General features: G+C 39.1%; 1 protein-coding gene across 2 annotated transcripts; it reads right to left on the reverse strand.

Annotated features, from left to right (window-relative positions):
• Window positions 1–9606: 9606 nt before the first annotated feature.
• On the reverse strand, window positions 9607–27570 carry dbr1 (debranching RNA lariats 1). 2 transcript variants are annotated; one of them, XM_057851414.1, is made up of 9 exons: window positions 27415–27570; window positions 18532–18745; window positions 18327–18451; window positions 16287–16367; window positions 16123–16208; window positions 15703–15927; window positions 15548–15625; window positions 12115–12260; window positions 9607–10508 (listed from the first exon to the last, which is right to left on the reverse strand). In XM_057851414.1, the coding sequence occupies exons 2-9, from the start codon at window positions 18726–18728 to the stop codon at window positions 9812–9814; spliced, it is 1635 nt and encodes a 544-aa protein (XP_057707397.1). In that variant the 5' UTR covers window positions 18729–18745; window positions 27415–27570; the 3' UTR covers window positions 9607–9811. The 2 variants fall into 2 exon arrangements, with proteins under 2 accessions (XP_057707397.1, XP_057707399.1); XM_057851416.1 differs by having other exon boundaries at window positions 27425–27555.
• Window positions 27571–27682: the final 112 nt, after the last annotated feature.

Consider the following 27682-nt stretch of genomic DNA (forward strand, 5'->3'; position numbering starts at 1 on the left):
TGGGGAGTTGGGAAGGACCCTAGCTGGGCCCCGTGTGACCACACCCACCAGGTTCCTAAGGCTCAGCCTGGCCTCGGCTTCTTGGACCGCATCCTCTGCTTTCCACTTTCTGCCATTTCTCACTTGGATTCCAGTGTTGGCCAACTTTGGGTCACTCTAGTCACTGTACAGTGATCCCTCGCTATATCGTACTTCAAACTGAGTCTATCGCAGATTTTTTTTTTTTCCAATTAAAAAATATGATGAAAAGTTGGTGTTTAAAAAGGTTAGGATATACGGTCATGTGAAAAAATTAGGACACCCTGTGGAAGCCTTTGTGTTTTCTAACGTATTTGGTCATATGGATATTTAATATCAATTTTAACAATCTTGAGAGATTCAAATAATAGAACTAAACAAAACTGAAAAAAGTTTTTTTTTTATAACTTTCTGTAAAATGTCATTTTAAATAAATGCAATTTCTGTTAAGGAATAAATTAGGACACCCCCACATTCAATCCCACTTAAAATGGCTCAAATCCCACACAGGGGTATCATATCAGGTGCGACTGATTAGAACATCATTACCCAGTGTTTTGAAGGAGGTTTGCCTTATTTAAACCTCACATTTAGTTTGAGGTGCCCCTGACTGTTCAAGTGGGAGAAAACACCATGGTGAGATCAAAGGAGCTGTTTGAGGCCTTCAGAAAAGAAGGTAAGGGATTTCAAAACAATATAAATTCAGTCATTCCACTGTCTGGAAAATAGTCTACAAGTGGGGGAGATTCAAAACAATTGCCAACATTCCCAGGTCTGGCCGTCCAAGCAAGTTCACCCCGAGAGCAGACCGCAAGATTCTAAAAGAAGTCTCCAAAACCCCTAAAATGTTATCATGGCACCTACAGCAGGCTCTTTCTACTGTTGATGTGAAAGTGCATGCCTCTATAATCAGAAAGAGACTTCACAAATTTAACCTTCATGGGAGGTGTGCAAGGAGGAAACCTTTGCTCTCCAAGAAGAACATGAAGGCCAGACGGAAGATTGCCAGAGTGAATGCAGACAAAGACCAGGACTTCTGGAATAATGTTCTTTGGATGGATTAATCTAAAATTGAATTATTTGGAAACCGGAACAGAGGACATGTTTGGCGTAAACCCAGTACAGCATTCCAGGAAAATAACCTCATACCAACTGTGAAGCATGGAGGTGAAAGCGTCATGATTTGGGGATGCTTAGCTGCAGCAAGACCTGGCCAGCTCACCATCATAGAATCCAGCATAAATTCTATCGTGTATCAGAGAGTGGTTGAGGAACATGTACGATCATCTGTGAAAATTTTAAAGCTGAAGCGAAACTGTACCATGCAACATGACAATGACCCAAAACATACCAGTAAATTCACCAAGGACTGGCTGAAAAGGAAGAAATGGAGAGTCCTGGAATGGCCGAGTCAAAGCCCAGATCTTAATCCCAATGAGATGCTGTGGGATGACTTGAAACATGCAAGAAACGCCTCAAACACTTCACAGCTGAAAGTATTCTACATTAAGTCCGAGCTAACCAGCTTGAGCTAAGCTCCGAAATGACGATGTCAGTCGTCCGTGTGGTTTGCAGACTTTATTCAGCTGCTCATGACATCAACACTTGCAGAATGTGACTAAAATAAAATTACATTAAATCAGTTTAATCTTCAATAACAGCAATTTACATTTACATTTACAACTACCTGCCAGCACAGCAATAACAATCCACACAAACGATTTGCATTTGTCAGTTAGCGTCCGCACATCATCAAAAACAATCAAATAAACTCGCTCCAAGTATTCGACCACAATTCAAAACGAACAATAAACAGTACAAAAGGTGTTATATACAGGTTTTGCCCCTGTGGATGCTACACAAGCAACAAATGTGCGCGCAGGCTTGCAGCTGTAACCTGTCCCCCCTCTCTCTTGGCTGTGTGTGCAAATGTGCTCTTCCTCATGTATGTGCGTGTGCTCTTTGCGTTCCCCAAATACAGGGGTTGGACAAAATAATGGAAACACCTAACATTTCGGCATCATAATCATTGAACATATTTTTAAAGAATGGCATAAGGAACATTCTAATCAAGTTGAGCGTCTCGTATAGCCGGCACAATCCCCAGACCTTAACATTATTGAGGATATACGGTCAGTTTTAGAGATTCAACTAAGGCGTCGATTTCCATCGGCATCGTCTCTACAAAAGGGTATTCTAACTGAAAAATGGCTTAAAATTCCTTTGGAAACAATTCACAAGTTGTACGGATCAATACCTCGGAGAATTGAGGCTATAACTGCCGCAAAAGGCGGACCTACACCATATTAAATTAGTTTTTGTTGATTTTTTAAAGGCGTTTCCATTATTTTGCCCAACCTCTGTAGAACCCTAGACTGTCTGCAAAAGACTTCCAGAAAAAAATGGCACAGTCCAATAACTCAGTGCACACATCAACTATATATGAACCAATGGCCGAGATTGGGGTTCATGGGAGGACTCCTCGGAGGAAGCCACTGCTGTCTAGAAAAAAACATTGCTGCTCGTTTAATATTCGCAAAAAGGCACGTGGACACTCCACAAAAGTTTTGGCAAAATCTTTTGTGGACTGATTAAACCAAAGTTGAATTGTTGGGGAGTAACACACAACATCATGTGTGGAGGAAAAAGTGGAACAGCTCACCAACATCAATACCTCATCCCCACCGTGACGCATGGTGGAGGAAACATCATGATTTGGGGCTTTTTGGCTGCGTCAGAGCCTGGATTACTTGCAATCATTAATGGAAGAATAAATTCAAAGGTTTGTCAGGATGTTTTGCAGGAAAACCTGAGGCCGTCTGTCAGACACTTGAAGCTAAAAAGAGGATGGATGCTGCAACAAGACAGTGATCCAAAACACAGAAGTAGATCAACTTCAGAATGGTTTCAGAAGAACAAAATACACATCCTGGAGTGGCCGAGTCAAAGTCCAGACTGAACCCAATTGAGATACTGTGGCATGACCTAAAGACAGCAATTCATGCCAGACATCCCAGGAATGACTGAACTACAGCAGTTTTGTAGAGAAGAATGGGCCAAGATTAGTGTCCGACTGATCTGCAGCGACAGGAAGCATCTGATTGAAGTTATTACTGCCAAAGAGGGGCCACAAAATATTAAAATGTGATGGTTCACTTACTTATTTTCCCCCCTTCTGTAATTGTTTGCATACTATCCTCATTAAAATATGAAAACCTATAAATGTTTGGGTGGATTTTGTTAAAGCAGAGACTGGTTTTTCATCTGTGTGATTTTGACAAAGATCAGATCACGTTTGATGGTCATTTTGTGCAGAAATGTGAGAAATTCCAAAAGGTTCACATCAGGGGCGGACTGGTAATCTGTAGCTTCTGGAGGATCACACAACGGCCGGCGGCCGCCATACATACATCACTGTTTTTATCCCCCCTATCCTCTGTGATTATCTACAGTTCGCATCCAGTCCGACAGGTGGCAGCAATGTGCATGGCTGTTAACCGCCAATCTGACAGAAGAACGAAGAAAGCACAGATAAGCACAGATAAAATATATGGATGGTGGTGGCAAAAAAAGAAAAGAATGGCGCGGAGAAGGTTAGAGAGAAAAAACTGTAGAAACTCGAGAGCAAAGCACCGAAATATCACAAGTTGACACACATGTTCGCAAGCAGCAGTCTGGCTGCAACAGCCCAGCCCCTGGCGATGGTGAGAGTGGGAGCGGCAGTCGCTCTCACGTGCAGCCGGTGCAGAGAGAGACAACAGACGAGGGAGAGGGGGGCAAACCTCTTAAACTACTGAAATGAAAACCGTTTTAGCACAGTTATTTCTATAACACATATAAAAACTGATTTTCATTCAAAATTGTATTTTTTCAATAATTTGCAAAATAAAAGTTAACAAAAGCAGCAATAACCCCAACCTCCATCTCCTAATTTTCATTTTCCCTCATTTCCTCACATACTAAATGACAATGAACAAAGAATGTATAATAAAATTGAAGTTAATGTAAACATTCTTTTTTATTTTATTTTATTTTATTATTATTTTTTTTACTAATAAAGATATAAGTAGGGCTGTCAAAATTATCGCGTTAACGCGCGGTAATTAATTTTTTTAATTAATCACGTTAAAATATTTGACGTAATTAACGCACATGTCCCGCTCAGACAGTATTCTGCCTTTTGGTAAGTTTCACAGCAAGGCTTTTTGTGCTGCAGCACAACAGCGAACTCTTGTGGTCGCTTTGCGACATGGTTTATTTTTTTTCTTGCCAGTTCATATACGTTGTAATGTTGTGCTTATATGATCCTTGGACAAGATTTGTCCTTAAGTATGGTTGTTGTAAAGAATGTACATATTATGTTAGTAAGCGAAATGTTCTATTTTTTGTATAAGACGCTTTTTGTTTATGTTTAGTGAACCCGTATAGCGTGCTAAGCTAACGTTGTTGCTAATGCAATGCTTGTGTACTTTTTTTGTTGTAGTTTTATGACGGTCTAAAGAGGACAATGGTTTGAGACTATTTTATTAATAAATCAGATGAAAAAGGAAGAAGACTGATTATTAAGGCGTCGTTCACTAGCTGTCTAGCTTTGGAAAAAGTAGACGCTTTGGAGTGAGGACAGCATTGACAGATTTAAATGACAGTAGAGTGAAATGCCCACTACAGTCCTTAAGTACCGTATGTTGAATTTACAGTGGGGAGAACAAGTATTTAATACACTGCCAATGGATTTTCCCATTGGCAGTGTATCAAATACTTGTTCTCCCCACTGTATATATCCATCTTGTGTCTTATCTTTCCATTCCAACAATTTATTTTACAGAATATATATAATTTACAGAAAAATATGGCATATTTTATAGATAGTTTGAATTGCGATTAATTGGGATTAATTACGATTAATTAATTTTTAAGCTGTAATTAACTCGATTAAAAATTTTAATCGTTTGACAGCCCTAGATATAAGTAACATACATTCAGAAAAATAAGTTCAAATGACTCATATTATGCAGAGTGAAATGGAATATATTTTGAAGATCGCTGAAACATTGACTTTTTTAAATCATAAGGAAATGAATAAGTAGCCTAACATAAATGAAAAAATATAAGTCCAAAGTGCACATTGACAGCTAAGTTGTTTTCAACCTCCCGATCAGAGCAAATAAAACTACCGTCTTTTTTGGACTATAAATTGCACCAGAGTATAAGTCGCACCAGCCATAAAATGCCCAACGAAGAGGGAAAAAAAACGTATATAAGTCACACCGGATTACAGGGTGACCCAAAAAAAAGTTTACACTCAGTTGAATGCTTGTTTAAAAGCCATTGAAACATATCTAAATAGGTTGTCATGCTTAAGTGATTCATTAAGGTCACTCAATGCAGCTGGTAATCTCTCGTCTCTACAATTCCTGTGCATCTGCTGAAAATGAAGAAAACTTTAGCTGTACCTGAATTGCTGCGTGCCGGTCTGACACCTACTGAGATTGCAGCAAATCTGAGAATATCCAGATGTGCAGTCTACAAAGTTAAAAAGAAGCTGAAAGATACTGGAACAGCCTCACGAAAACCTGGGTCTGGAAGTGCCGATCTGTGCGGACCAAAAAGTTGATTGACAAGGTGATATGTGGCCACCCCAGAGTCCAGATCTCAATCCCCTGGATTATAGCATATGGGCAACTGTGGAGGACAGTGCCTGTAAGAAGCCACAAACTTCTGTGGCAGCCTTGGAGAGGTCCATTGTTAGATCTTGGGAAAAGATGACAGCATCCTACATAAAGAAGCGTTCCGCAGGCGCCTGGAGGCTGTTGTGACACTTAAGGGAGGACACATTGAAAAATAGAGTGTACTGTACATGTTCTTTACAATAATGTATAATTTGTGATTCAATTCTAATTCTAAGCTGAATAAAAATGGCATTTAAGTTGTATTATGGCAGTGTAAACTTTTTTTTGGGTCACCCTGTATAAGTCGCATTTTTTGGGGAAATTTACTTGATAAAATCCAACACATAGAACAGATATTTCATCTTGAAAGGCAATTTAAAATAAAAATACTTTAAATAATAATAAAAATATTTACAAGAGAACAACATGCTGAATAAGTACAGTACAGTATGATAATGTAACATGCTGCATGAACAACAAAATGTGATCGTAGCCAGTATGTTAACGTAACATTGCTATTAAGAGTTTTTCAGATAACTATAGCATAAAGAACATGCTAACAAGTTTACCAAACCATCAGTGTCACTCCAAAACACCAAAATAACATGTGAAACGATATAATGTGTTAATTATTTCTGACATAAGTCGCTCCAGAGTAAAAGTCGCCCCCCCCCAGCCAAACTATGAAAAAAACAGTGACTTATAGTCCGAAAAATCCGGTAAATAGGATAAACAAGCCTCCTGAACTCTTTCGTTGCTCTTAAAGATTTAATCCATTATATGTTGCATTGCCATTTTTTTGTCGCATCAATTCAACCTTTTTTTTTTTTTTTTTGCTGTTCCACACACATTTGAACCAATCACAGCTAACTATCTCTGCTGATCACATGTCAGTATGTCAGCCAATTGAACGGATAAATGAGTCCAGGTGTTTTGCTTTGCTGTGTGCATTCGCACATTGACGTGACTCATCATCGTCAGACTCGGATAATTGCATGGTGTAACCTTCGTGCCGTCCGTAGAATTAAATAAATAATAAATATTGGTGGCAACGGGTGAGGCTACACAAGCACTTTATTATGGTTGTTGTTGACGCTTGTGTAAATCTGATGGATTCTTTGGATAGATTGTTTTTTTTCTTAGAGATCTGTGACTGTGTGGCAGCTTTGCAGTTTTTTTTCTTTACATAGCGTTTTGACAGTTGCCGTCATATTTTCGGAATCGAAGCACTGTGTACCGGAACAGCATTCCGGTCCTGAATCTTATACCGGAACTGCATTCTGGCACTGAATCTTATACCAGAACTGCGTTCCTGACCGTTCTGGCCCACTTTCACCCCTGGTTCTACATTGAGACCTGGACTGTGCTGTTAATTTCTCAGTGAGTATTCAAGTTAAAATGTATAATAATGCAATGTGTAGTTCTTCATAGCCGCTTCATTTTTCTCCCAAAGTGCACGAAATTGATGCATTTTACAATAAAATGTATTTAAAAAAAATTCTCCCGGGGGGCATGCCCCCGGACTCCCCTAGAGGGTCTGTGTTTTCCTTCATACAGCGATTCTTATGGGCTGGACTGAGTCAAAGTCCAGGGCTGCTTTTTGTCCCAGTCCGCCCCTGGTTCAGATACTTTTTCATACCACTGCGGATGATGCAAGAGAAAAAAAAGTCGAACTATTACTCCGAGAATGAATGTCGAATTAATAGTATGAGAATAAAAATTGTATTACATGGAGCTAATGTAGCTGAATAAGCAGCAACGTACTTCACGTAGCGCATTGCTTTCTCTGTTGAAATCAACAATATTGAAAGCATCTTGATTTGTCATCGGTTTAACAAATAAGGAAATCCTTAATATTTTGCCTCATCTACATAAAATTATAATCAATAGGATTTATACTTATGCTTGGTCATAGCTCTCAGCTAAGGTATATGTAGGTAAAATGCGTAGCTGATTACAGCTACATTACCCCTACTTAATAATATGACTGTTTTTCCTTGTACCGGTAGCAATATATGACTTACATCTGTTTTTTTTTTTTTCTTTAGCCCTAATATGCACAACAATCTGTGTGAGGGGCTGAGTGGTTAGCACATCTGCCTCACAGTTCTGAGATGAAGGGTTCCTGTGTGGAGTTTGCAGTTTCTCCCCGTGCCTGCGTGGGTTTCCTCCGGTTTCCTCCCACATCCCAAAAACATGCATGATAGGCTGATTGAACACTCTAAATCAGGGGTGTCCAAACTTTTTGCAAAGGGGGCCAGATTTGGTGTGGTAAAAATGTGAGGGGCCGACCTTGGCTGAGGTTCTTTACGTACAACAACAATATAAATCTAAACAAATTTTAGCAAGCCATTCTGTTTCACATTTGCTTTTTTATTATAATTTCAAGTATTAAGCATGTGTTTTGGTTCATTTGAAACATGCATATCACATGCAATTGAAGATTCACTTAACCTTTTTTTCAAGTTCAAGTTGCTTCAATTTGTCGTAGCGTTCCTTCCCTGCAATCTTGTCGTACATGTCAGCGTGTCTCGTTTGGTGATATCGCTTGACATTGAACTCTTTAAAAACAGCCACTGTCTCCTGGCAAATGAGGCAGAAACAGTTGTTGCGTATTTCAGTGAAGAAATAGTCCAATTTCCACCTACCCTTGAAGCGCCGGCCCTCCCAGTCAACTTTCCTCTTTTTGTTTATTGTTGCCATTTAAGAAAAATTGGGGTAAAGCGTCACTCAGAGTGCAGCTGCCCTCTAGTAGATAAACGAACAGCATTTAGTGTAAACTACTTCATATGCTGCTCAGTTTAGTCTATGTGCGGGCCAGACGTTATGGGTTTTATGACAGAGGCTGTGGGCTAGATGTAGTTTGACCACGGGCCGCATTTGGCCCCCGGGCCGGACTTTGGACACGTCTGCTCTAAATTGTCCGTAGATATGAGTGCGTGCATGAATGGTTGTATCTTTCATCGTGACCTGTCACTGGCTGGCAACCAGTTCAGGGTGTACCATGCCTTCTGCCCGTAGTTAGCTGGGATAGGCTCCAGCACATCCGCGACCCTTGTGAGGAAAAAGCAGCATGGAAAATGAATGATGAATGAATGAATGCACAACATTCCCCCAACAATAATAGTCCTTCTGTTAACGGACCTTCATCCATTGACAAAACTTAAATCTTTTCTAAATACGTACTTCAAAATACTCATCCGAAATTACAACCAGTGACATCAGCAACGAACAAATGCTATGCTAGGACGCGACGATTTGGGTAAAACACACGCCAAAAAGAACCTAAACGTCATGTCAATGTCAATATTAAGGTCATTCGTTTTAATGAATTACATTCATTAACTCAAAATACGTTTCTGTGGATTTTTCTCCTGACTTTGCACAAACATAATCAAACTCACGCTTGCAATAGAACCGATGCGATTTTCAAACTAAAACATGTAAAGGAACAATTTGTATTTGATGTGCTATTTCAGACGACTTTTAGCAAATAGTGTGTAAATAAATAGACGTATTGTTAAATTATACAAATTATAAATTAGAATTTATCTTTAAAAAAAAAAAAAACATCTCATTTGCAAGGCGTGGCGATTTTTATTTTGGCGTGGCGGTACGCCACAATCGTTGATATGTAGGGGAAACCCTGGTTCTTATGTGCCATTAGTAGTGTCTGCTCTAAACTTCCTGCACCAAGATAAAAGCATGCATCACAAACCAAAAGTCAACATAAAAAAAAAAAAAAGAAAAAAAAAAAAGACTCCGGCGTCATAAAGTCAAATCACGTAACTCGGATACGTCGTAACCCAGGGACTACCTGTAATTGTATTTTTTTTGGTACTGCTTTTAATAGAAAAGGACTTGAAATAATTGAAAAGTATAAAATCAATGTGTTGGGAATTAACAAGACTGAAAGTCATGTTTAGAAGATACATAATTTTAATCTCCATTTTTGTTGTCTTCAAATCACATTTACAAAAAAAAAAAAAATAAAGAAAATTTGTGTTTCTAAAATCGTAATTGAAATCTTTTTTTTAAAAAAGGAAAACAATTTCCCTGTATTTTGTCTCCATTTAGAACTGAAAGGAGGAAATTTAAACATTAAAAAAAAAAACTTTTCTCGGCTATTCGTCACACTCGTCGTCCACTGTGGCGTAGATTATTTGGTTCCGGCGCTTGATCCGCGGTGTCGTAGTCTGGCTCCCTGGATCACCTGCTTCTTCGCTAGTCCGTTTAAGAAAGCGCTCACCACTTTCCACGTCATTGTCACTTGGAGGAAGTCGAGGGACTGTGGGTGTCGACTGGCAGTGGGGAGGCAAATCCAGGAGAGGGGGCATAACAATGGGTGATACTTGGGATTTGGGCGGGGGCAGGACCATGGTTTTGGGTGTGTGGGTGCTACCGCTGGACGGTTTTGAATGGGTGTTGCTTTCGGTATGTTCTTCACCTTCCTCCTCTTCCCACTCATCTTCTATGTTAATCTCGTCAGGATTAAATGAGTTTGACGCGCTCGAAATGTCAGTTGGGTACTCGCTAGGCTCGTCACCGCTCTGAAAGTCATCTTCCTCCTCGACACGGCTATCCTGAGGGCCGCTTGTGGCGCCGACCTGGCCCGCTTGGGTGTAGAGATCCGTGAGGCCCAGGATGGTGCACAACTCTGTGGTCTGGGGGTTGGCGAGGTAGCTGGGGGCGGCATGAAAGTGAGGACTACTTGGTTCGTAGGGCGGCACGGTGCGGATGAAGTTGTTCGGGATGGCGAGCTCGCCGTTGAGCTGCTCTACCACCTTCATCAGTGCCTCTTCAGAGACTGTAAAGTCCCACCTAATGGAGGGAAAACCCAGAGGTTGTGTTAGATTATATTGCATAGGAACCGTTTTTGTTAGTAATAAACGCAAATTTGAATTCCTTTTATTAAAAATGAAACTGCCTTAGTCTCATTTTTATTTTAGTTGCATTCTGCAAGTGTTGATGTCATGAGCAGCTGAATAAAGTCAGCAAACCACACGGACGTCCGACATAGTCATTTCGGAGCTTAGCTCGACATTTCCAGCTAGAACTTATCTCCAATTTGGCGAGGAAAATACAATGACATATGATAAATGTTTTTGGATGATTTTTAAAATTTTATTTAGAGAGTGTTTTGAGGTATTTAAAGGATTAATTAAGTCTTAGAAATCTGGGTTATATTGCCCACGCATGAACAGAACTTGTTCGTAAACCGGAGACTACCTGTACTTTTTTTATACTGTCTTTTGTCGCACCTAACCCTAACCCTGGCTAAAAAGAGGAGACTGGCGGCCCACCAGGCTTATGAAGCACTTGGGAAGCCCTGTAATGATTTCTTGATCAAGAGGTTAAATCCATTTCATTTACTGGTATTCCTAAACAGAACCTATTCCTTTGTGGCTTCTTCTTTAAGAAGCCTAATGAGCCATATTTGGCTATAAAAAATTGAATTCCATTTAAATTTTTATATTTTATTATTTTCATAACAGGCAGGTAAATAAATCTTTAGCCATAGACTTCATAAAGATATTGACGGGTCAGATTCGACCTTCACTGTGCCACGCTTTCAAGTAGGGGCCATCCCACAATTCGCTTCAGTTATTCGCAGTCGGTCGCAGCGATACAAGCAGCAATCCAACGCCGGATGTATGTTGAAAACATACAAAAGCTGTACCACATACAAACAAGAACGATTGTCTCAGGAGTAATTTGTTCGAGGATTCAAGGTAATTATTATATTTTTCGTTTTTTCACAAGAATTTTCAACATAAAAAGCTCTTTGTTGTAAGGCTGCCGCCACATTGTCTAACAGACTACCATAATTCTTGACATATTTATGTAAAATAAATGCTAACTGCACGTTTTTTTTTTTGCTTTTAACCAAGAATCAAGACTGTTTTACGTCGACATCTATAAAGAATTCAGCGATTTAAGCATTTATTCACAAGAAATTTCACAGGAAAAGCTCTGTTTACATAAGGCGGCCGTCACATTGACTAACAGACTACCATCGTACTTCGACATATTTACGTAAAATAAATGCCATTTAAGCAGAATTTTCACAGGAAAAGCTCTGTTTACATATGGCGGCCACCACATTAACTAACAGACTAGCATTTTTCGTCGACATATTTACGAAAAATAAATGCTAACTGCACTGTTTTTTTTTTTGCTTTTAACCAAGAATCGAGACTGTTTAACGTCCATATCTATAAAGAATTTAGGGATTTAAGCATTTATTCACAAGAATTTTCAACAAAAAAAGCTCTTTGTCTTTGATTCCACTTGGTCAGCTTTGACGGCCACGCCAACAATGCAGGCCCCCAATTAATCGGCCCAGCGCACCATCAATATCATTATGAAGTCTATGTTTTAGCAACGTAAATACTTAAGTGTTAAATTGCTCATAAAAAGTACACACCGTTCATGCAGGCCATTATTCTCTGGAGGGTTCCATGGATGAGAGGTGGTTCTCTGCAGATCATTGGTGGCCTTCAGTATTGCAAGCCACTCGGGGTCATATTCCAAGTCATCAGATGAACCGACTCTTTCTGGTAAGTCCACAATCTAAAACAAATGTAATGGCGTCAATTTAGACTGACTGTCTCTTGCCAGACACCTATAAAAACATTTCCTTTACCTCAGTACTTCTCAAATAGTATGGGGCACAGAGCGAATGTCAACTCGGGGCACATACTTTTTTGCCGTACTAGAATACCGTGTCATTGCATATCCACTCAGTGGGTGGCAGTGGCACAGTATTTTTGAACCAAACAAGAGCACACAGCAAAGAGCACTGGAAATATGAAGAGCGAAGACAAGGAAATAAACAAAGCATATGTAGTGTTTGGCTTTGCCTTTAATACAGTGGGAAACGAGGAAAGACCACTCTGTTTACTGTGTCTAAAAATGTTTGCAGCGGACAGCAGGAAGCCAAATCAATTAAGTTGACACTGAAAGGCATTAAACCCCAATCACATTGATAAGCCGCTTGCTTTGTTTTCAGCGAAAATGTGCCGAATATTGCGAATAGTTGATCCGCTTTGTCAGTGTCACATCATTAAACCAGCGAGCACTGTTAGCATCATATAAGGTGGCATACCAAGTTGCTCAGTGCAAAATAACCCCACAAGATAGCAAAGGAGCTGATACTGTCTGCAGTAAAAATAAAAACTGTCTCTCTGTCCAATGACACTGTTGTTTGTGTTCTACGGGTATTCCCCAAGTAACGACGAGGCATGTGCCGGTTACCGGTTTCAAGGTTTACCGTGGTATGAAAACGTCACGGTTTCAAAACCACTAAAATTTTCCGTCATACCGTAGTACGGTACCAGCTATTTTTTATGTCCCCAAAATGGAGTGAGAAATCCGTGGCATGGAGCAGCACCGCTCACACCACTCCCCGCGGTTGTTTCTCTGTCCTGCATCTGTCGGTGACACTACATCTGAGCCTTTCCCCCCTCAAAAAAGACAAAGTCGCTAGTATGGGAGTACTTCAACTACTGAAAAGAAAGACGGCCGCGGCTTAGAAGAGGAGGGACAGCCGACATGCTTGCCAGGGGAAGCAATACCTCCAACGTGATTTCACATTTACGTGACCATCATCCGTCACTTTACACAAAATTTAAGGTAAATAAACGCTGTCATGAACATTTCCTGCCACCTACGACAGTTCACTCCAGCGTGTTTAGCTTGTCTACAGATGGTAAAACAAATACTATAACGTACGCTTGGTAACGAGGCAGATAACGTAGGTAGTTCGCATGCCAAGACGACTAACTAGTTTTCTCTCTACCATTAGCCTACTATTTTATTTCGCCATTGTAAAAATCTGTTCAAAATAACATACGGTATTCATTACACAGCCTGTGTTTTTTTTCTCTCTAGCAACTTTCTGTGTTGAGAGTGTGTGTGTATGTATAAAGTGTAAATAATGATACAAGTCATTAATACGCGCTCTGTCTCTTGCTCTCCATTAATAGTCAACTAATCAATATTAACAGTATTAGTGGTGTGTGTTTTACATAAAATCAATTTGATCATTTTTGTTTTAGTGTTGTGCAACTTGAGCTGTGGCTGTGGGCTTAGTCGATAAGTTCTATTAATTTCAATTTTATTTAAAATAGTTCAGTTATTAATTTTTTTGTTATTTATTTTAACATGATATTCATGTTGATGTTCTAATTTGCAAATTTGTTGTGAAAAATATAAATCTCCTACCGGCACATGCCTAGTTACGACGTACCCGTACGAGACAGAGTCTCGTCCGCCATTTTGTTACCAGTCTATTTTTTTTTTTTTTTTTTAAATAATGCTGACTTTTGTTTTGTGATGATGCATGCTTTTATTTTGGCACAGAAAACAGAGAGCAGGCAGTACTTCCACACACGTGTAAGAGCGGATGTACACACAAAGAAGAACATATCCCATACGAACAAGAGCGCAGCCGAGTGAAAGAGGGAGGGAAAAATTACAGCTGCAAGCCTGTGCTCACACTTGTTGTGAAGCATCCACAGACGCAACAGCTGTATATAACACCTTTTGTACTGTTTATTGTGCGTTTTCAATGGTTGTCGAATACTTGGGGCGAGTTGATGTGATTGCTTTTGATGATGTGCGGACGCTAACTCATGCATGCTAATCATTTGTGTGGATTGTTATTGCTGTATCAGCAGCTAGTTATAAACGCAAATTTAAATCGCTGGGTATTGTAGGAATATATTTCCATTTATTCACAATAATCATAAGTGGACATTGCATTCTCCATCATAAGACAGTGTATGCCTTCGAGTAGCGGCACATCTGGAAAATAATAGCTAGTCCCTGCCCCCAAGCGAGAGGGAAGAAAAAGACTCCAAGCAGAGAGGCCGGGGCACTTTTTCTTTTCTCTACTGGTACCAAGATGTCTCGTCTGTATTTGTTTGTCTTTCCGTGTAAATTCTTTGTTCTTTTTTATTTCCGAATTCTATGTCATCATCTCCTGTTCTTTATAAGAATAAAACAACCTGTAACAAGGATAAATCGACTATTTTCCTTCAGCATGAAGATGAAACAGATTTAATTTCATTTTTATTTTAGTTTCATTCTAAAAGTGTTGATGTCATGATTAGCCGAATAAAGTCACCAAACCACATGGACGTGGTTATTGAAGATGAAACTGATTTAATTTCATTTTTTATCTTAGTTTCATTCTGCAAGTAGTGTTGATGTCATGAGCAGCTGAATAAAGTCAGGGAACCACACGTACGTCTGATATCGTCATTTCGGAGCTTAGCGCGAGCTGTCTAGCTAGGACTTACAGTAGCTCCAACGTCTTGGCGAGGACATACTATTTTCAATATTTATAATAGTTATTTTGAGATTTGGGGGGTACTTTTTTAGCTTTTTTTGATATTCGAGGGGTATTTAGGTACTTAAAGGGTTATTTCCGAATTTCGCGGAAACTAGGGTTACATCGCCAGCATAGGCACGGAACTCGTTTGTAACCTTGGGACTACCTGTATTAATTTTTGTTATTTCGGTCAAATTGTTCGGCATATTGTCTGGATGAGTTAATGTTTCTAATCAATTTGAATTTATTATTTATTGATTTTATTGAAATTTTATTTTTCAGTATTAAACGGTCAAAAAAATCTACCTTGAGTGTATTTTACAGTTTGGATGTGGCTTCTTTTTTTTTTTTTTTTTTAATTCAGGCAAAGTGATGCGCTTTAAGTCTTTTCTGTTACAAAGAAAACAATGTTAATAAAGTTATACTTTATTGTAAGTTCATCTATATTACGTTTTTCCTTTAATATTAAAAAGGACACAACGTTATGCAGACGTGTACTTATAATTGAGAAGCACTGCCTTACCTGCAAGAATTCTCGATAGGGCAGACATTTATCCAGAGACAGGAACTTTGTGGCCCGTGGGGCAGTGTTGGGTTTTGACTGTAACCATGAGGTAAAGTATCCCATGAAAAACAAATCGTAACAATTTAAGTAGCTGCTGGTTCAATCAGTCTTACCTCATGTTGCTTCAGGGCAGCAAACTTGACGTGAAGATGTGCTGAGAACCAATAGCCGGGCTGGAGATGCTCTAGGAGCTCTGCTGCAGCGGGACTGCCAAGAGAGTTGGACTCAACCTCGTGCCGCAAAAATTTCTTTTTACGCAGCAGCTCTTCCGTGGGCCCATGATGATAGATTCCGCGAGGCCAGTCATGGCTCAGAAAAATGTCGATGGGCATTCGAATCTGTTTGGGAATGGACAATTTTCATGGGAAGTGTTTCTTTTTAAAATAAAACTTTAAGTGGAGGTTGATGATGTATTTATCTCATGACTTTCAGTGGATAACGAATCACCAACTTTGACTAATCAATACATCATGTCGCTCAATTTCTACATTGTGCAAGGAACAAACACATTCAGTGTCTGAGTAAATGATTACCTGTTTTAGTTTAAACACCTCAATATTTCGCACGTGATAGACACTTCTCAGGGTTTCAGGATTGTATGGAGGGAATTCATGGTGACCTGCAATGGGCCAACACACCCGATGAACCGGCTGCTTTATGAAGGAGGAAATGGCATATATTTTAACAGTGAACTAACCTTTTCTGTAGTCATGTGACTTGAAGATACCAGACAAGCCGCCAATTCGGATCCCTTTGTAGCGAATCACTCCAGCATAACCTGCAAACATGAATTTGAACGTTACTGTAAATTTACTTGAGAAGCGTTAGTCACATTATGCTTCGCTTTTGTGTATTTGGCACGTAGGTAACAATTAAAGAGATTTTTCTCGCCGTCACATTTCTATTCAATTTTATAGGTGCTGAAGCACCCCAAATTTGAAGCTAGAGAAGCGTATAAACATAGACTGTAGTACAAGTACTTAGATCAAATATAACATGTTAACAACAAATAACACACAGCACTAACTCTCTTACCTCTACAACCATACATTGCTGGCCAAAAGTATTGACACCCCTGCAATTCTGTCAGATAATTCTCAATTTCTCTTAGAAAATGATTGTAATTACAAATGATTTGGTATTAATATCTTCATTTATTTTGCTTGCAATGAAAAAACACAAAAGAGAATGGAATTTTTTTTTAATCATTATCATTTTACACAAAACACCAAAAATGCGTTGGACAAAAGTAATGGCACCCTGTGAAAATGCGATGAGTGATGTTTCTCTAATTTGTGTAATTAACAGGACCTGTTACTTACCTGTGGCACATAACAGGTGGTGGCAGTAACTCAGTCACACGTGCAGCCAGTTAAAATGGATTAAAGTTGACTCAACCTCTGTCCTTTGTCCTTGTGTGTACCACATTGAGCATGGAGAAAAGACCAAAGAACTCTTTAAGGACTTAAGAAGCAAAATTGTGAGGAATCATTGGCTCAATCTCAAGGCTACAAGTCCATCTCCAAAGACCTGAATGTTCCTGTGTCTATCATGTGGAGTGTCATCAATAAGTGTAAAGCCCATGGCACTGTGGCTAACCTCCCTAGATGGGGACGGAAAAGGAAAATTGACGAGAGATTTCAACGGAAGAGATGTGGATGGAGGATTAAAACCTCAACTAACATCCAAACAAGCCCAAGCTGTCCTGCAGTCCGAGGGTACAACAGTGTCAACCCGTACCATCCGTCGAAGTCTGAGTGAAAAGGGACTCTATGGTAGGATACAAAGGAAGACTCCACTTCTGACCCAGAGACATAAAAAAGCCAGGCTGGAGTTTGCCAAAACCTACCTGAGGAAGCCAAAAACGTTTTTTGAAGAAACAAAAGTACAGCTTTTTGGGAAAAGGTATCAACATAGAATTTACAGGAAAAAAAAAACGAGGCCTTCAGAAAAGAACATGGTCCCCACAGTCAAACTTGGCGGAGGTTCCCTGTTGTTTTGGGGTTGCTTTGCTGCTTCTGGCACTGGACTGCTTGACCGTGTGCATGGAATTATGAATTCTGAAGACTACCAACAAATTTTGCAGCATAATGTAGGGCCCAGTGTGAGAAAGCTGGGTCTCTCTCAGAGGTCATGGGTCTTCCAGCAGGACAATTACCCCATACACACTTCAAAAAGCACTAGAAAATGGTTTGAGAGAAAGCACTGGAGAATTCTAAAGTGGCCAGCAATGAGTCCAGACCTGAATCCCATAGAACACCTGTGGAGAGATCTGAAAAGGGCAGTTTGGAGAAGGCACCCTTCAAATCTTAGAGACCTGGAGCAGTTGGTCAGTTGGCCAAAGAAGAATGGTCCAAAATTCCAGCTGAGCATTGTAAGAAAGTCATTGATGGATACCGGAAGCTGCTGTTGGCAGTCATTTCTTCTAAAGGTTGTGCTATCAAGTATAAGGCTGAGGGTGCCAGTACTTTTGTCCGGCCCATTTTTGGAGTTTTGCGTAAAATGATAATGATTTAATTTTGTTGTCATTCTCTTTTGTGTGTATTACGACCAAAGCATTTGTAATTGCAATCATTTTCTGGGAGAAATTGAGCATTTCCTGACAGAATTGCAGGGGTGCCAATACTTTTGGCTAGCACTGTACCCAGTATAATATGTATAGTATGCATATAGGAACAATTTATAAATCAATTCAAAGCTGGAATGAGATTGTGCTTATTGTCAGACGATCCCTTACCCAGATAATATATATTGGGAGCCACCCAGCCTCCATACGAGAGCTCCTGCAGGTGATTGGAGGCTTCATGGTTACCACCGATAAAGATGGTGAGAATGGGAGCTTTTTTCTCTCCAGAATAGTACCTATAACAAAAACGATGGTTAGAAATAGACTCGTGAGTTTAAAAAAAAAAACAAAACAAAAAAACCGCAAAGGCACCAACTTGTAAAAGGTCTGCATGGTTCTGTACTTTGCAGGCACCGCCATACATCTGAGGTCGCCTTCGTTGCGCACGGCTTGGAAGTCGCCACAGCAAAGCAGCAGGTCTACTTTGACGCCTTCCTTTTTTTCCAGGTAGGCGATAGTCTCGTAGATCTTGTCCAGCTCGCCATGGCAGCAGCCCTCCACTGCAATCTTCATGGTTGCAGATTCCTTTGCTGTGAAAAAAAGACGCCATGGTTATGCTCAATACGACATCTACATTTAAAGTGCCTGTGACACGAAAAAGCATGTTTATTTCATAATACACGCGGTATTTTATGCCCCTGAATGATATGGGCCGCTTGGATGTGTGTGGAAGCTATCGCTATTTTTATTTAGTTTTTTGAATCCCGCGCCATGAAAATGAGTGACTTCCGGCTTCGGTCTTGCATTGAGGAGGAGGGCGCTGTGACGTGTACGGTAGAAGATGTCCTCTTCACGCTACAGTGTACTGTTGTGTATGAGGACGAAGGATTCAGCTGATTTTGCGGATTAATACGTTTATTTATCGTATCACGCCAGCCAAACGGCAGCAGAAAAATCATTCTGTATGAGGGAGAGACATATACGCCTTTTTGGAGTTTCAAAAGGTTCCCATTCACCGTGGATATTTACTGTGGGACCATTGGACTTACGAGGAAGTGAGTAAACATCTTGTTTTGTATTATGTCAAATACGAATACAGCGATTACAAAGTAAACACTACAAACTTCCTTTAAATGAAGGACTACTTACGTTTGATCATTGATAGGCATGTAAAAAGCTCTCCTAATGCTCATTAGCAGCAGCACGTTAGCTGCACAACAACTCCAGCCACCCTCCTGCGGGGAACGAACTGTAAATTGCTCTCCGCCGGGCGGTTTGCCGATCCGCGAACACAATCGACAACCGGGTCGTCATGTCAAATAATCCAGGATAGTTATGTGTAATTTTCCGCTTCGAAGACTTTGAAACATCACTCGGTTCGGGTTAGCATGTCGGCTAGCTGTCACGCCTTCTGGTTTGTTTACATTCTCCGAAGCCGGGGAAGGGAAATGACATATGTCCGATTTAGGTGTCATAAAATATCGTTCGGGAGGTGCGACAGTAAAGGTGAAGTCGCCAGTTTTGACCATTATGGAGTAATTTTGCCATGTCGTCCTGAATAAATGCATTTTTATTATTTCATATTCCATTCAGCACAAGACTGTTATTTGTCATGACCATGCCATTTATTTAGCAATTGGGGAAAATACTTGGATAAAAAGAATATCCTGTAAAAATATTGCAGTAAAGAGACAGAAACAATGACATTTTGCCGCTCTCTTCGTCGCGTTTTCCTCGTTGTGAATAGTTCCCCCTCGACGGGCTGACTGGTCCTTCTCAAGCCATTTATATAGCTATTGGGGAAAATACTTGGATAAAAAGAATATCCTGTAAAAATATTGAAGTAAAGAGACTGAAACAATGACATTTTGCCGCTCTCTTCGTTGCGTTTCCTCGTTGTGAATAGTTCCCCCTCAATGGGCTGAATAGTAAAACCGATGAGCCCAGTCTACCGCTGACGTCATCCACCTGTTGGGGACGCTAAAGCCCTATAATGGTAGGCGTGGCTAACCGGCAGATTAAAAGACTAATTTCTCGTCATCTGTGCTTTGCTAAATTGTTGTATATAGTCGAATCGTCTCAAAATATGATTCTAATTCACATAATAATGCCATTTAAGACTTTTTTTTTTCGTGTCATATGGTCTTTAAATAGGAGTTCAAGTCATTTAGAGAGCAACTCTTCACCACCCAACAAACAAATCCTTTCGTGTCTATTATTGCTAAATGATAGGGAAGTCCTGATCTGATGACTTGATCGGAAATTGGGCCGATCGCGCAGTTTATGAGAGGATCGGAATCGTGTGAAAAGGATTGGGGTTTCAATTTTAAAAAATGTATTAATGTTTTTCATGCTTCATGCTTGTACAGCCTCTCGCTCTTCCTCCTGCAGCTTTTTTTGGTCAGCAGTGCAGCTGGAGTTTGCTAGTTAAAGTTAACGGTGATTGACAGAATTGTAAATTTGATGTGGCAAGTGAAGGCGCTGTAGCTCTACAATCAAAGGCACGAATGTGTAGTCATCGTTTCGTCAATCTTCGTTGTCGAGAGGCTGTTGTGTGAGTGTCCTACTAACAACCAATTGTGCTTGACGAACCGTTTTGAAGGTTGATAATATTTATTCAAAATGTCCTCAAAAATTACCTCAAGATTTTTTTGGGGCCCCAAATGTTGAATATAATTGGTCAGTGACAACAGTTTGGACATGACGGTTATGGTGTCCTGAAAAAACAGACCCAACCAGGCCATTGTGAACAATTCTTTCTTTGAAATATAAAGACAACATCAAAGACATGCAAATTCGGACAAAATAGGCCCGGACCTTAAAGGGTTAATTTAATACCTGCAACATGAAGCAATTATCAGAGAATCCCAAAATTTAAAACATAAGGTCCTAATGAAACCTTTTTTTCAAATTTGTTAAAACAAAAAATATGTGTAATAAGTGCTCTAATATCTATAACCGGTCCTAAATCCTGTTTTTTTTTTTCTCATGGAACCTGCAGATGCATGTGTTGACTTTCATCCATCATTTTTTTTCCCAAAAAGAAATGTCAAAATTCTGAATTAGTCTCAAAATCAAGGAATTTTAGGTGTATCAAATGTGATACGTTTGGCAATAAAGGGTTAAGAAAAAATTAGGTGCAAATATGCAACCAATTCAAAAAGTAAGTGTGGAGCCTTGGCAATACATACCTGTCAAGTTGTACGGTTTCGGCGTAATTTGTACAAGTGAGCAGTGATTTTTAAATGTGTACGCCGTACGTTCAAAATCTACGTTTTTCGTCCATCACGTTTTTTTTTTCTCCGTTCGGATTTTTTCACCGTTTCGGCAACGAGACAATGTGCGTTTGGATGCGTTACTGCGTTGGTTGAATGACGCGAGAAAATTCAGACACTGAGAGCAAACGTGACGCTAGGCTAGGTGGTTCCAATATTTCCTGACTGTAGCCGACAGCCTACAATCTACGCCTGGATATCACATGCTTAAAGAACTACATGCGAAATGACAGACGGCGGCGTTAATAAACAGCCGCTTCTCAGAAAGGCTCTGTTGTAGTGAACCTTCCTAGCTTAAATAACTTTTTATCTAAAATACTCCTAAATCGGCAAAGTTTATTTGTTTTGCCAAGTAATTAATTACTCCTACATCCAGGTAACTGAGTTACTAACTCAATTACTTTTTGAGAGAAGTAATTTGTAACTGTAATTAATTACTTTTTAAAAGTAAGATTAACAACACTGGTAATAAAGATAAAGTCTGCAGAATGAAAAGTGATGAAAGTGTAGATTTTATTACTGATCACTTCTCGGAATTAGCAAAAGGAATGTTCCCTGACTCAAACATTGCATCGGTAAGTTCATTTTATCAATTGAGCTTTTTAATTTATAATTAGACACACTAACGAACTACCTTTAAATCAAACTGAATTGCGAGCTGGAGTGCAGCCATCAAAAGACATGATAGAAATTGCAAAAAGTGCTTCATACAATTATAACAAAAGTCACTCTTAAATTTGAGTAATAATGATGTAGCTGAAGATATTGAATGTTCTTTGATTGCACCAGGTTATATGTTACAATATTACCAATAAATTCATATTATTTTAAAAATTGAGTTTTATTTTTGTTTCATATTGCACGCTATATACAACATTGTAAGATTAGTCACCAATTTGTAAGGGCATACGTCACTATTTGTAAGATTGCCAACCGCCTCGTGTTGACAGGTATGCCAATATATATCACAATGTTAAATTTTTCCAGTATCATTCAGGTCTAATTTTTATTTATAAATATATACATATATATATATATATATATATATATATATATATATATATATATATATATACTTTTTAAGGGCTAAATAGTAACTAAATAATCCAGAAATACAATGGGATGAGCAAAAGATACTAAAACATATACATTTTATACTCCGCAACACTCCTGGAAAAAGCGGAAGTAGTACTGTAAAAAGTACAGTACTGTCACATGTTTGGAACTTTTGTTCAAATAAAAACAAAAACCCTTTTTTTGGTACCGGACCGGGATTCGGTATCAGCAGATTCTAAAAATTAGGGTGCAAAAATTTGCGATCGGGACATCCCTATTATATTTTTCGTACCATGCATGCGTGATCGAAACATTTATTCACAGGAATTTTCTTCTTTGTTTACACATTGAGGCGGCTAATTTTCGTAACTGACTAGCCTCATAGTTTACTTTTAACCAAGAGTCGAGTCTTTTTTACGTCCAGATTTTATAATGGAAAGACTTTGAATTTGTTGATGCCGCTGCTCATGAAGACTCATATATAGTAGAGACGATCACGTCTTTTTCAAAGTATCGGAATCGGCAAAAAAATATCGGCCATGCCTTTTTTTAATATATATTTTAATTAAATCGTTTTCTAATTGTATTTAACGTTACAGACATAATATGTTACACTCATCCAGAGTCTTTAGTTTAGGCTTAAGGTAGGGTTATCATATTCATCCCGATAACGGCGGTAATTAATTTTTATTAAAAATGTATCACGTTAAAATATTTAATGCAATTAATGCATGCGCTGCACGATCCACTCACGCATTGTCGCGCTCAATCTGTAATGGCGCCGTTTTACCTATATAGAAAGATAAAAGGCAGCGTAAAATGAGTACAGTGAATTTTGGCAGCCTTTGCAGCCTAATTTTTATTTGGCTAAACCCTTACAATCCCTCTCCCTATGATTAGAACAGGCATGAAAATGGGTCAGGGGTTAAAAAGGTGAGAAGGGTGTGGAGGAAATATGTTCCAGTACACTGTACACCCCAACAAAATATTGAGCTCTGTCGACCCACACTGTATTTCAGCAGGGCCGTGCAGAGACCGGTGGAGGGGCGGGTGCTCGTAGATCAAAAAGAGCACATGAACAAGTATTTAATACACCTTAAAACAACATAACTTCAATTTTAACCAGCTTTAGATAATTATTGGCTGCGACTGTGACATACTTTAATTGGGAGGGGGCAACAGTGAATAGAAATCAAAACTGTCATCAACACTTTCTGGCTTTGACTCAGTCAGTCTGCCTATTTTCTTCCCTCAACCTCTGCATCAAAACTTCCTTCCTCAACTTGTTCATCTGAGAACAAACCACATTAGATGGTCACTGAGCCACCAACAGCACAGTTTTCTTAAAACTATTATTTCATTATTATCCATACTTAACAACTCTAGCACCTAATGATTAATAAAGCAATGACATAAAATCTTATAGAAACATAACATTGTAATTGTGTTTATAATTGTATTTAATACCCGACTATCCTTGCAAACTTGTTCTTACCAGGTCTGCTATTCACCCAGCTGATGAGGTATCCACTGCCTTTAGCAGCCTCATCTAACTCCTTTTTTTATCCCTCAATCTCCCTTCCCTACGAGGCATGTCTATGTAATGAAATATAAATATTAAAAAAAACAAAAAAACAGACTCCCCGGTGGCTTTTAGTTTTAAAGCTTTCTTAATTTCTTTCTCTCTCAATAACGATGGAGGTAGATTTGTGTTTTTATTATTCAATCGTGTTTTTATTATTCAATCAAAAAACAAAGTTACTTCTATCAAAAACAAAGTTGCTTCAATCAAAATACAGTATATACTTTTAATCCCCAAAAAGTCACTTCAATTTAAAAAAAAAAATGTTTTTGATTGCAAAAATAAATTTGAGACAAAAAAAGCATTTGAAAACTATTTTACTTGATTGAAACAAATTTTTCCATTGAAGTAATGTTGTTTTGCGTTTGGGCCACATTTTGGCTAGGACATTTGTGTCTTTATTATTCAATCAAATAAGTTGCTTCAAACAAAAAAATATATATATAAAAAGAAAAACTTTGCACACGTGTCAATCACCGTTTACCAAAGCCTGAGAGGGTTTGAGTAGACTCACTATGAAGCATTTGATAAAGCCAAGCATTTTCTTACTACTTTATTCTTGTTTAAAAATAATTCGGTGGGGCAGTAACATGTTTAAAACTTATCATAATTCTTACATTTTGAAGTGCTTGAAAACCATTTATAAATGATACTTTGGTGAAAAAAGTGAAAAAACATGTCATATATATGTATCCTTTTTCCAATGTAAAATCTGAATAAATGCATTGAACACGCACAAAAAAATGGGGGGGGGGGGGGGGGGGGGGGGCTACTTCGCGTTTTTCACTTATTGCAGCGGGTTCTGGTCCCCATTAACCGCGAAAAACGAGGGATCCCTGTATTTCTGAAAAGCTTTAATCCTCGATTTTAAAGACATGTAGGCTCTAATAAATCACAATTGTTCTCTTGTATTAAAATATGTCGTTAGAAACACATAAAATGTTAAATCAATGGAAATATTTTATAATATTTAGTGCATATTTTGACCGATAGTTTGCGCCATGTTCTGCGGGCGCGGAGTGATGACGTAGATGATATTTTTCCAATCGTGTAGCGTGTGTACAACAACTGTGTATTACTGGCTTAACTCGCGAAGTAAAATGCCACGATGTGCTGCTTATGGATGCAATTTCGAGTCAAATGGAAACAAGGAGAGTGATGCGAGTCTCCACAAATTTCCTGTTGACAAGAAGAGGAGAAAGGTTTGGGAAAATGCCTGTAGACAAGCAAATCTTCCCAAACAACCAAGGCTTTGTTGTCGCCATTTTTCTCCTACCGCGTTTGAGGATTTTAGTAGATGACAACTAATGAAAGATCTCATCGGAGCGGCTAGATATAAGCGCAGACTAAAACCAAATGCTGTTGCAACTATTTTCCCGCACAAGAAGCCTCAGCCTGCTTCGTTTATATTACCGCTAAATACACAAGCTTGACGCCAATTTAACGGGAGCTATTTTTTTTCATGGGAGATTTGGCTAGCTCTGGCAGTGTTCAACGCAAGCTGCAACGAATGGCAGTAACTTTTTTATATCGCAAAATGTGAAAACGATTGAAACCATTTCTCACCAAATTCAATCTGCTGGCAAATACTGTACAGGCAAGTGTGTATGCTGCGCTCTGGTCTGCCCCGGTGTGGATAAGGCCTGCTTTTTGTTTTCGCAGCTATGCAATGCCACCCAAAGGCTCTCCGAGCACTCCATGTACAGTAAGGAGTGCGCGCGTTTGGAATAATGGAACGCACCTTGGGCCGATGATTGGTTCTCGTCAGCGAAGCATCTAGAAGGATTTGCTGACTGTCCAAGTGTGACATTTTTTAAAGAACCGATTTCTTAAGTGCTCAGTTTACGTACTAAGTTAATCACATGATGATAATAATAATGTAACGTTGATAATAGTCAACCGTTTTATCAGATTGAAATTCTTTATTTGTGGAAACTTATTGAACAACACGACTGCTATCTGCCGCAGCCAACGTACATATCTCCCCCGCCAGAACAAACGTAAACACGGAAGGCACGTCCCTCGCTCTCCCGCACCTCCCTCACCCCTCTACGTCATAAGGTGCATTCAGGAGCACATGCTAACACCCTCGCCACATTATAACTCGATTCGTTACAATAATAATAATTAAATAAAACCTCCCGACCCCCCCTCCTCCTCCCAAAAAGAATTTCTCCTCGGATCTACGCAATTCACGTAGGTCGCCATTTTTGACTTCAAAACGGCGAATTTCGCCGAAAGGTGAGAGATTTTCATGCCTGTTAGAAATATCATAGGAAGCAATGTGGGGAAGCAAGGTAGCAATTGATCTTTTTTTAACACCTTATTTTATTTCCCAACGCTGAGAAGATATATCAATTGGTAGCACTACGCACAGTCATGGTTCCATTTCCCATCATGCATTTGGGCATGGCTACAGTATCCTTTACTGAATGCTCAACAAATACACTAGATGGCTATATTTAGTCACAATATACAAAGTCACAAGTCTTTCTATCCGTGGATCCCTCTCACAGAAAGAATGTTAATAATGTAAATGCCATCTTGAGGATTTATTGTCATAATAAACAAATACAGTACTTATGTACTGTATGTTGAATGTATTTATTCGTCCGAGTTTTATTCATTTTTTTCTTAATGCATTGCCAAAATGTGTATGATCATGAAAAATTATCGGGATTGATTGCAATCGGTAGCAAAAAAAAAGCAATCGGATCGGGAAATATCGGGAGAGGCAGATACTCAAACTAAAACGATCGGGATCGGATCGGGAGCAAAAAAACATTATCGGAACAACCCTAATATATAGGGTTGCCACGTGTCCCTTAAAATATGGAACGATCTGAAATTGGGAATTAAATGCTGCATTCGGTATTGAACTAATATGGAATATAAATGAATAGATACATTTCTATGCATTTTAGGAGTTTGGGGGATGCCTTTTTTTCTATGCCTGTACAGCTTTGGGCGCGTCCCATATTTCTTATTTCTGAAAGGTGGCAACCCTACTCATATATGGCCTGTTATGGTTTTAGGTTGGTAGCAGCTGTGGTTTTGAAAATATTTAGAAGTTTGTGAAAATAGGCCCGCAAAGAATCGGCCCCGTTTCCCGTGACATGTCAATAGGTTATGAAGTCTATGTTAAAGCATTACATTTAAAACATTAAAATATGGTAGTGTAGTATGTTTCTAAAAAAAACATGACGTCCTAACAACCAAGTGATGTTTAATTTGAGTTTTTTTCAATAGTCCTATATATAACTCAATTCGGATTACGAACACATTGTCGAAGAACGCACGCTATCAACGATTGTTCTTTTAAAACAACAAACAAACAAACACTTACGGAGACGTACGCGATGAGCGAAGGAGACCGGGCCGCTTTACACGCCGTAAAGCCTCCAAATCGTAAAGAAATTGTACATATTTTCCTGAAAAACTGTACAAATACTGGTGATCTAGTAAATTTGCCACCCCGCGCTCACAGCATAGTACGCCTGCGCAGCTGGTCAAAAACAGGCGCTTACGTTTTTGATCACCAACGGTAGATTCAACACGTACTAATTAAAAAACATATTTAATTTCTTAAAACAGTTAATGTACGCATAAATTAT

The sequence above is a fragment of the Corythoichthys intestinalis genome, chromosome 12 (genome assembly GCF_030265065.1).
Source record: "Corythoichthys intestinalis isolate RoL2023-P3 chromosome 12, ASM3026506v1, whole genome shotgun sequence".
Taxonomy (NCBI): domain Eukaryota; kingdom Metazoa; phylum Chordata; class Actinopteri; order Syngnathiformes; family Syngnathidae; genus Corythoichthys; species Corythoichthys intestinalis.

Bases quoted from the DNA above. Each gene is read 5' to 3' on its own strand.
- dbr1 (XM_057851414.1), bottom strand. From the start codon at position 18,728: ATGAAGATTGCAGTGGAGGGCTGCTGCCATGGCGAGCTGGACAAGATC. The intron at 16,368-18,326 runs GTAAGGGATCGT...TCATGTTTGCAG, and splicing joins TCCCAATATATATTATCTGG to GTTATGCTGGAGTGATTCGC. The intron at 15,626-15,702 runs GTAAGACTGATT...TCATGGTTACAG, and splicing joins CTGCCCTGAAGCAACATGAG to TCAAAACCCAACACTGCCCC.